Source organism: Tupaia chinensis, unplaced genomic scaffold, assembly GCF_000334495.1.
Source record: "Tupaia chinensis unplaced genomic scaffold, TupChi_1.0 Scaffold000215_1, whole genome shotgun sequence".
Classification (NCBI taxonomy): domain Eukaryota; kingdom Metazoa; phylum Chordata; class Mammalia; order Scandentia; family Tupaiidae; genus Tupaia; species Tupaia belangeri.
In genome coordinates, this window is record NW_006159690.1 from 3,059,509 (window position 1) to 3,070,661 (window position 11,153).

At 45.2% G+C, this 11,153-nt stretch overlaps 1 protein-coding gene across 1 annotated transcript in view; it reads left to right on the plus strand.

The window, feature by feature from the left end:
- PGM1 (phosphoglucomutase 1) overlaps positions 1–10,310 on the plus strand; it is a gene marked incomplete in the record, with an annotated part of 97,177 nt that extends 86,867 nt beyond the window's left edge. The window contains 2 exon segments of the mRNA XM_006147532.3: positions 2,861–2,995; positions 9,653–10,310. Coding sequence (XP_006147594.2) covers positions 2,861–2,995; positions 9,653–9,742 — 225 coding nt within the window.
- Positions 10,311–11,153: the final 843 nt, after the last annotated feature.

Below are 11,153 nucleotides of genomic sequence, written 5' to 3' on the forward strand. Positions count from 1 at the left end.
GAGAATAGAGGAGAAGGGATTGTGGCATGGTCATCTCTCCCTGCGGGGTGATTTCTCTCTTTCTCTCTCTCTGTCTCTCTGGCAAGTGCACAATCCCTATAGGAAAAAATCTCTCTAAAAAAAAGACATCACGTCTGTGTATGTGCTGAGAGGAGCCATGGTATCTGACAGAGGTGGAGAACTGTGGCCTTAGATGTCACGCCTCTCTTCTCTCCAGAGATGAGGCAGAATGACAGCATGAGAGTGGCATGATCATACACACTGGTTTTGTATATTTTTCTTTCTTTCTTTCTTTCTTTTTAAGAGAGGGTACATGCGCTTGTTGGAGAGACAGAGAGAAAATGAGAAATCACCCCATGGGGAATGGCCACATCGCAATCCCTTCTCCATTTTCTTCTTGTGATTTTGGGCATACACACATGCCTGGTGTGAGTTTCAAGCTTCTGGGTCTGGGACTCAAACCATAGTCAGCCATGTGGGAGTCCAGCTGGCCCTATATGTTTTAATTTCTAAAGAGAAGGGTAGATAAAGCTTTCCTAGGGATGTCACTGCCCACAGCCTACCCAGCACAGCAGTGCAGAACAAGACACTGCAGCTGAGACCCTGGCTCATCTCTGGATGTAGATGGAATTGTTAGGGCTTCCCTCGTTGTGTGCTGGGTACTCAAGGTTACAGGCTGGTTCCGAGTCTTCTCTCAGCTTCTCCCGAGCACTGGAGCCCTACAGTCCTCCCATCTCTGGTTCTGTTGCCTGTTGTTAGAAGGGACTCATCTCTGGTACTTTAACAACAGAGATAACAGGCCAGCAGGTGGTGTGGTAGTTGAGATGCTAGACTCCCGCATGGCCAACCGCAGTTCCAGTCCTGGACATGGCAGCTGTTTTCTCATTTTCCTGCTCCCTCTCTCCTTCTGGTCAAGTTTTTAAAAATAATAAATTAAATTAAAAAGCAAACAGAGATAATAAAGAGAAAGATGCAGGTTCTATTGAACATTTCCAGTTTGCTTTCTCCTGAAAGCAGAATTTTGGCTTCTCCCTCTCAACGTGTCCAACAGGGTTTGGAAAAGATGAGCGAGATGAAATCCTTTCTAGAGAGCAGGCAGTAGGTGTGCATGGATCCTGGCCCCAGCAGCCCTCTGGGCCTGGACTCTCCCTTCCTCCACATTCGCGGGTACCATATCATCATTGTGCCCTTTGCCATCTATGAGAACTTTGGTTCAAGTATGGATGATGATAAACCATGTCTGACATTATTGAAACAAGAATGACCTAGGGTGGGGAGGAGAAGAAGCTAGAAAAGGAGAGGGTGGGGCTGAGGAAATGGCAGAGCTCAGCAGAATTTCCTGTAAGAAGGCCTTCAGAGAGCGAGTAGGGAGAGTCAACTCCAACTCCACACTGCATCTAGCACCTGCTGGGAGGAGGGAGGAAGCAGAAGGAGCATGGGATGGTGTCTGGGTTTTGCCCAGGAGAGTAAGGGGCTGCTCTCTGTGTTCTGCCAGCAAGAAGGCAGCAGCTTTTTTAGAACCAGACAACCCGAGCATTCAGAGGGAAGACCAGGCAGGAGAGAAAAGGTTCTGCAGTAGAGACAGCCTCTGCAATTACTAGAAAAAAGAACTTACAAGCTTCAAGTCAGAGCCATAGGGAAGGAGACCAACCTGCTATGTTTCTAGAAAGAAGAAATGGTCAGTGGAGATGAACTTAGCCTTTCGTGCAGGCTGACTAGAGAGTGGCGGTGTGCACTCCATTGCTGTCTTTGCACGCTGACGGGGCTGGCGATGAACAGCGGGTGAGCAAGAATACATTTCCTTCAGGTCAGGCTTGGCCATTATGTAGTTCTTCCTTTGGTGGAAGAATTGACAGTCAAAGACTGAAAGATCTGACTCAGCCATTGTGGCTCCGTAGTAATGAGAGTGCCCTGCAAGGCTGGAAGCCATATGGCTGACGGTGGGTTCAGATCCCTGGATCAGCCTGAAAACATGCTGGGCACGTGTGTGGGTATTCGAACCCTAAGGAGCTAGAGGACTGGGGAAGGGGCATGTCTGGATGAGACCTTGTAAGAGGCATGTCTCTCTATCGTGCATATGTATGCTTTCCATCATGAAAAGAAAGAAAAGAGGAAAGAAAAAAAAGGAAAAGACGAGACAAGACCAAAGGATCCTCTAGCAACCATCCACCCAGTCTTCTTCCCTCAGGCTGGGGACTATCCACCCAAGAGTCCCTGACCTTTGACCCTGAAGTAGGAAGATCATGGAGTAGCAGAGCTACTATGAGGGAGAGATGGAGATGGCAGCAGAGATTAGAGTCATCAGCAGATTGGCCCCTGGATCCTGCTGTGGGTCAGGAACAGGTGGCCTCTCCACTTGAGACATTCAACTCCTATTCTCTACTTGAGGCGCTCTACATTGTCTTATAAAGAATTCTTCCTCATGTCTGCCTGAAACACTTCTGCTCTCTCAGCCCATTCTGTCCATGTTTCCCTCCCAATCTAGGGTTAAATTTCTGCACCTAGCAGCTTTACTTATTTATTAAGTGTCAAACTGGAATGGTTAGTCCATAAATCACAAGGAAGTGGGGAGGGGAGGGAAGCCCTCATGTCGTCCAGCATCATTGGGATCAGATCTCCCACCCGACCCTGGAAATACTTCTCCCCGCATTAGCTAAGCCCCCATCGGCTGGATGCAGAGAGAGGTTGACAGAAGGCAGATGCATGAGGCTCCACTGCTGCCATTTATCAAGGATCTAATCCTCCGGCTGATCAAGTATGGATGGAATTAGGTCTCCAAATGGACTCCTTGTACCTTGCCAGCCTTCAGTGTCTCTTCCAGCATATAAGAGAAAACATTCTCTGCTTATCTTTTTTTCAGGGCTTACGGCTCATTTTTGCAGATGGTTCTCGTATCATCTTCCGACTGAGTGGCACCGGGAGTGCAGGAGCCACCATTAGACTCTACATCGATAGCTACGAGAAGGACATCAGCAAGATCAACCAGGACCCCCAGGTAGTGCCCACACCATGTGCCCCAACTGGTTGTTCCCACTGGAGGGAATGATAGTGGTTCCATCGAGCCTGTGAGATTGTCTTAGCCCATTGTTGTGTTGTTTACAGAAATATCTGAGGCTGGGTAAATTTGTAAAGAAATAGAAGTTTATTCAGCTCACTACTTGGAGCTATCTAGGGTCCAGTGGTAATGTTTTGTAAGGCTACAACATGGTAAATGGCATAATCTTGAGGAGAACCTATAAGTTCTTTGTCATTTGTTTGTTTGTTTTATTTTTTTAATTTAAAAATATTTTTTGCCATAGGACGTGTGCTTGCTGGAGAAAAACAGAGAGATGGTGAGAAGAAAAGTGAAAAATCACCCCTCCCAGGGGAGATGGCCGGGGGGATGGCCATGCTTCAATCCCTTCTAGACCATTCTCCTAGGATCTTGGGCATGCATGTACATGCACCCAGCATGATTTTCAAGCCACCAGATCTGGGACTTGAACAGTGGTTGGCCATGTGGGAGTCTAGTGATGTAATAGCTACTCCATCTGCTGGGCCCACATAGCAAATCTTTAACTCAGCCCCTCATCTGAACTTCTGGTCTGTCACTAATTATTTGTCACTTTGCTTGGTCTGATCCTCTTTTCTGGCAGAAAGCGCACTTGTTTTAAATTTGGTGGAGGTGGGGAAAGGCAGTTTCATGTGTTCTTGGAAATGTCTGCAGACTTACAACCTAGTGGTTTGAGTTCCACTGTGACCCCCGAAGGAGTCTCCAGAAGTATGTCAGACTAAGGAGGGACCCTGGGAACCAGGGGTGGGAAGAGAACTTGAAGGACAGATGCCAAATGGAAGAGCCAAGGGGAAGCAGGAGAGAGTTTCCCAAAGTGTGTTCCTCACAACATTCATATTGACAGATGCTCCCCAGCCAGAGCTCCACAGCCAAAAATGCATAGGAAGTGTTGTGGTACATGAGGCTCATTTTGGTGATTCACAACACACACCTGCACACACACACACACACACACACCCTTAAAAGCTCTGAGAAGACCTGCAGTGAAGATGCCCATTTAAATAGCATTTCCCAGGTCTAGCAGGTAGTGTGATGGTTGAGGTGTTGGATTCCCACTTGCCCAACCCTGGTTCAGGTTCTGGACCTGGAAGCTTATCTTCTCATTTTTTCTCTCTCTGTCTTTCTCTGGTGAGCACATGTGCCATATAGATAATTAAAAAAATAATAACAATAAGTATAATTATATTAATAATTCTTTTAAAAATAAGTAAATAAAAATAAATAACATTTATCAGGGCTGGCCCTGTAGTACAACAGTTGAGATTATGCATAGGGAGCTGGATCCCACATGGCTAGCCATGGTTCCAGTCCTTGCCTTGGCAGCTTGAAAGACATGCTGGTTATGTGTAAATACATGCCCAAAACTCTGATAACATGGAGAGATGAAGGAAAAAGAATCATGGCCTGACCACTCCCCATTAGGATGCTTTCTCTCTCTGTCATGCACGTATGCAAATGAGCACATATGTCCTCTGGCAATAAATGATAATAATAAATAGCATTTACCAAAGGACCTTAGTAGACATTTTTCCAAAAAATACATACATATGGCTAATCACTAATTATCAGGGAAATACAAATCAAACCACAATGAGTTACCACCTATTAAAATGGCTATTTATCAGGACCAGCAGATGGCATGATGATTATGTTGCTGGACTTCCACATGGTCAACTGCTGTTCGAGTCCCAGACACAGTGGCTTAAAACATGCTGGGCACATGTGCATGTGCATGTGTGCCCAAAATCCTGAGGGGAGAATGGAGGAGAAAGGATTGTGGCATGGTCATCCCTTTGGGGATCAAGATTTTTGCTTCCTGTCTTCTGTCTGTCTCTCTGGTGAGTGCATCCACCCTACAGCAAAAAATTTCTCTATGTATATAAAAAGGCTATTTATCAAAAAGACAAAAGATAGCCAGTATTAACAAAGATGTGGAGGAAAGGGAGCCCTCATACACTGTTGGTGGGAATGTAAATTGGTGCAGTCATTGTGAAAAACAGTGTGGAGGAGTCTCAAAATATCAAATATAGGGACCAGCAGTTGGCATAATGGCTATGTCGCTGTACTCCCATGTAGTTGACCACAGTACAAGTCCTGGACCTGGTGGCTTAAACTCACACCTAGAGCGTGTGCGTGCATGCCCAAGATCCCAAGAGGAGAATGGAGAAGGGATTGCGGCATGGCCATTACCCCTGGGGGGTGGTTTCTCTTTCTGGTGAGCACACGTGCCCTGTAGAGAAAACCTCTCAAAAAAAGAATATATATATATTATATATATATTTATATTATATCTATATAATATAAAACTAGGGGACCAACTTTGGGCATAGTGGTGGATGTGCTGTTCAGGAAAGGCCAGATTTCACATTGCCACCACTGTTCAAATTCCGGCAGACACCTGGTCAACCCGAGACAGGCAGGCATGTGCATGAATGCCCAGGACCCATCAGAGGGCTAGAGGAGGGGGATTGTGGCAGGGCTAGACCCCTCATCTCTCTCTCACACACATGAATTACTGCATGATGTATATACTACTGAGTATGTATCCAAAGGAACTGAAATCGGGCTAGCAGGTAGGATGGTGGCTAAAATACCGGGCTCCCACATGGCCAACCATAGTTTGAGCCCTGGACCCAGCAACTTGAAAAATCATGTTGGGTGCATGTGTATGTGTAATCAGAATCCTGAGAGGAGAATGGAAGACAAGGGATTGCAGCGTGGCCATCCCTTGGGGGATGATTTCTCACTTTCCCTCTGTTTCTCTCTGGCAAGCAAAAGTGCCTTATGGTGGGACCAGCAGTTAGCATAATGGTTATGTCACTGGACTCCCACGTAGTCAACCGCGGTTTGCGTCCCGGATCCAGTGGCTTGAAACTCATGCCAGGCGCGTGTGCGTGCGTGCCCAAGACCCCAGAGGAGAATGGAGGAGAAGGGATTGCGGCATGACCATCCCCCCTGAGGGGTGATTTCTCGCTTTCTGTCTCTCTGTCTCTCTCTGTATGTCTGGTGAGCGCACGCACCCTGTAGCAAAAAAAAAAAAAAAAAAAGTGCCTTATGGCAAAAACCTAAAACAAAACAAAACAATAAAATCCCCAAGGAACTGAAATCAATATATCAGAGATATCTTCACCACTCTCTCCCACATTAATTGCAGCATTATTCACAACAGCCAAGATGTGAAACAATCTGTCTCCTTTGGCAGAGGGGTGGATAAAGAAATTGTAGTATCTCTATCACACAATGAGAAATTATTCTGCCTTACAAAAAGAAAAAATAAAAGACAAGAAAAGAGGAAATCCTGCCATTCGTGACAACTTGGATGAACCTGGAGGACATTATGTTAAGTGAAATAAGCCAGACACAGAAAGTCAAATACTGCATGATCTCACTTGCATATAGAATCTAAAAAAAAAGAAGTTGAACTCAGGAAAACAGAAGAGAAGGATGGTTACCAGGTTCTGGAGGGGTGGGAGGAACAAATATACATCAAAGAGTACACAATGTCAGTTTTAAGGATGAAGATGTTCTAGAGATCTAAAGTACAACACGGTGACTATAACTAACAATACTTTATTATACAGACATTTGAAATTTACTAAAAGAGGAGATATCAAGTGTTCTCACTACCACCACCAGAACAAAAAAGATAACTATATGAAGAGATTGATCGGTTAATTAACTCAACTATAGTAGTTAGTTCATTATGTATATCAAAATATCATCTGGTATACCTTATATATATATATAGATATTATATTTATTTTAAAAAGTAAAGTGAAATAAATAAATAGCCTTGGGGCCAGCAAGTGGCATAGTGGTTAAGGTGCTAGACTCCCACATGGCTGACTGCAGTTCAAGTCCTGGACCTGGAGGCTTGAAACTCACACTGAGGGCATGTGCATGCATGCCCAGAATCCCGAGAGAAGAATAGAGGAGAAGGGATTCCAATATGGCCATTCCCCCGGGGGCAGGGGTGATTTCTCACTTTTTCTCTGTCTTTCTCTGTCTCTCTGGCGAGTGCACATGCCCTATAGCAAAGATCTCTTTCTACAATAAATAAATAAATAGCATTAGCCATGCTTATTTTCTGCAAAGATTTTTCTTCTTTCTTTTGGAAACCTCTGGCATAATGGATTTGAGCATAGATTTTGGAGTTGGAGAGATCTTGTTTTAAATTCTGTTCCTGACAGTCAATAACAGTGTGTTCCCATGTAAATTGCTTCAATTTTCTGAGTCCTGGCTTCCTTAGCTGTCAAATAGCAAAATAGCATCTACTCCTTAAAGTAGTCGCATGGACTTAAGGAGACAATGATGCAGAATGCTTACACAGTGTGGTCGGCACGTAGGATCAACTTTTGAGAAAAACCAGCTCTTACAGTTCTTTTGATTTGACTCTAAAATTTAAAAAAAATTAATTACCAGAGGGTACATGCATTCCCTAGAAATAGAGAGACAGAGACAGAGAAAACACCCACTAATGGGGTGTGGTCATGCCGTAGTCTCCTATCTTTCTGGGATCTTGGGTACACACATGTGCCTGGAGCGCTCTTCAAGACTCTGGGGCCATGAGTCAAACCATAGTCAGCCATGTGGGATCACGAGGCAGTGGTATAGCTCCCTCAACCACTACACTACACTACACTACACTACACCATGGGGCCAGCCCGTGTGTCAATTTTTAAAAATTGGAGTAAAAGACATATACGACTCACTAGTTTAGTGGTGTTACGCATATTCATCTCGTTTGCCAGCAGACCTCCAGGCCTTTTTCACTTTGTAAAACGGAATCTCTGTCGCCATTGAACAACAGCTCCCTATTTCTCTCTCTCCTCCTTCCCTGGTAACCATCATTCTGCTTTGTGTGTCTATGCATTTGACCACTCGAGGTACCTCATATGAGAGTGCGGTTGCTCTTTTCACTAAGAGGAAGAGGTGAAAGTGCTTCACCTTTGCATTTTTTCCAGTGGCCAGGCTCCAGCTTCAGTCATTGCCAGGTGTTGTTGGCATTGTTAAAACTTAAACCAAGGGCGGTAGAGTCTGCCTCATACCCTTGGAAATAAGAGAGCAAGAGGAAAAGGAGGAAGGGAGTTGTGCTTGTCTTTCTATCCATAAGAAAAATGTCTGGCACACAGTAGAATGCAAGATAAATTTCTCCTGAAACTTCATCCTCAGAAGGTGGGATGGCCCTGGAGAGTGCAGGGTTCCAGGGATGCCCAGGGTCACCACCATCCTGCTGGGGAGATGGCTCCTCTTACCTGGAGCACTTGGTTGGGATTGTCCAAGCCTACAGAGTCTGGCAAGCGGCGGTGTCAGCAGGTGGAAGTGGTTTGTCCTCTCACCCAGGCATGCAGAGTTGGGAAATTTAGAAGAGAGAAAGCAGTAGCGGGCAATGGAAAATATACTGCTCCTGGCTCTGCCATTGAGTCACTTAGCCAAATCACTTTATCTCTTTGGGTGTCAGTTTTCTTATCTATAAAATGGGCAATTTAACTAGGTAAGTAATTATTTTTAACTATTAAAAATGTTTATTTGTTTGAACAGCACAATTGTCCCCTCCCCTTTTTTAAAATCTGTTTTCCTTAAACAAGAAGTAGATGTGTGTGTGGTGGGCAGGGGATGCATTTTGAAAGATCACTTTGAGCATACGGTGTGAGAAACAAATAGGATGTGTGACCAGCTGCAGTGCTGCAGCAGTAATGCAATGCTCTGTGTTGCTCAGCCCACATGGGAGGACCCTGAGTTTGTATTCCCGGGTCTTCTTGTGCGTGTTGGGTACACCTGCATGCCCACACTCCTGGCTTACCGAGGCTGAGGGTGATGGTATGAGTATCTTGTTCAGGGTGAGCCCTTCCTATCTTGGAAGAGGTAAATAAACATTAAGAAGAAGGGAGAGGTAGATGTGGAGGTGTCATGGCTTGGGTAAAGAAGAGAACATTGGGGCTGGTCCTGTAGCTGAGTGGTTAAGGGAACCAGATTCCACATGGCTGACCATGGCCCCGGTGGAAAACCATGCTAGGTACATGTGCATGCATGCCCCAAATCCCAACTGGATGGAGAAATGGAGAATGGGTTGCAGCATGACCACACCCCATGGGGGGGACGCTTTTCCCTTTCTGTCACTCCTTGGTGAGTGTACATGTCCCCTAGCAATGAGAGAGAGGAGAGAAGATTGGCTTAGGCAGAGTTATAACAGTGGGATGGAGAGAAATGAGCAGCATTAAGAGATATTTAGATGCAAAGGTAATTCAAAAACTGTATTTGCCCAGGTTTTTAGGATTTGATGTTTTCACATTTTAATTTGAGTTACTGATGAAGTAAATGTTACTTTAGACTTACAGGAAGGGAATGTGGGGAGGACAATGTCGAGAATGACTCTCAGTGGTTCACATTACATGACATGTGATTAACTGAAATAGAGCATGCGCATAGGTCTTGAGGGAAAGAACATGCATTTGTTTTCAGACTTGCTGAATTGGAGGAGCCTGGGACAACTAGGAGCAGGCAGTTAGACCAAAGGATCTAGGGCTCAGAAGTTACTGGAACTGTGGGTCTGTGTTGAGAAAATGGTGGACATGGTTCTTCTCTTTGTGTCTCCCCCAGGTCATGTTGGCCCCTCTTATTTCCATCGCTCTGAAGGTGTCCCAGCTCCAGGAAAGGACAGGACGCACCGCACCCACTGTTATCACCTAAGAAGACAGGCAGATCGCTGTACGTCCCTCCACCCCAGGACCGCCCAGTTCAGCTCATTGAAGAGCATGGACAGAAGCTATTTGCCCAGGCTTTTAGGATTTGTTTTTTTTCCCTAACGAGTTGCTGATGAACGGTATATTTGCAAGGCACTGCCAATTGAGATGTTCTTGGGAGCCTGTGCAGGAAGGAGGGAGGGAGGACCCAGGGCGGATGCTAATGTCAGTTCCTTCTTGTGCCCTTCTGGGCTGCTGCGGTGTGGGTGTTCGTCTCCACATCAGGTCCTGTTTACAGTACGTGGTAAGTGGAGGTTACGCACGAGCAACGGAGGCCATTTTTCATCGTTAAAATGTGCCAATGAAATGACAGTGCGAGTTCCTTTATCCCTGGTGAATTTCCTCCCCATTTACTGTTTACATGTAATCAAACAAAATGCAATTTCTGGTGCCTTCTTCCCAGTCAGTTCTTTCCTCAGAGTGAGGCGTACTTGTCTACAGATTTTCTGCCTTGTTTTGCAACATAGTCCCACGCACACAGCTATTTTGGGAAATTAAAGCAAAATAACCTACTATTTCTTGTTGTCTCTTCTTTTCCTTAACTACAAAATGCTTTTTTGATTTCAGAAAAAACCAGATTTTTATTTTATTTTATCTTTTTATTTGAGGACATTGTGTTTTGTTTTGATGTCCTCATCAGAAAACAAAATGGTCTCTGGGCTAGGTTGACATCTTTAGACTCAAGAACCGTAGTTTTAAATCTTAGCAGGGTCAACTGAACTCGGAATCTCTCCAGGATAGACAAATTAAGCCTGATGTGGATAACTTAGAATGAGAGAAAGCAAGCTGACTTTCAGGAGACCTTAAATAGTAACACACCGGCAGGTGCCGTGCAGTGCCTAGCTGCGCCGATCCGCCATGATGCCTATTGAAGGGGCACAGGCAGAATGCTCAGAATCTGAGGCCGGGATTACTGGCAAGTGATGGAAATCTTGAGCCCCTTGGTGTCTTATTCATCTTAGGACACTGTAAAGTCAACCTGCAGGTATAATGTAGGCATGAAAAGGATAGTCTTGGGAGCCAACAGATCCATATTTGGATCCCACTTAAGACCACAAGTGGCCTTTGACTATCTTTCCCCATGTCTTTAAGATGAAGATAGGGCCTGGCCCATTGCCTGGTGGTTAGGGGAGCCAGTTTCCACATGACCAACTGTCTGTGCAGTTTTTCAGGCCTGGTGCTTTGAAAAGCATGCCAGACACATGTACCTGCGTGTCCAAGGTCCTAACAGGATGGAGAGAGAGAGAAGGGGTTGTGATATGGTCTCTCCTTCTCTCTGTGTCTGTCTATGGTGAGCACACATGCCCTCTGGCAAATAAAAATAAAAAGGGAGTGGAAATAGTTCTAACTTAGGGATT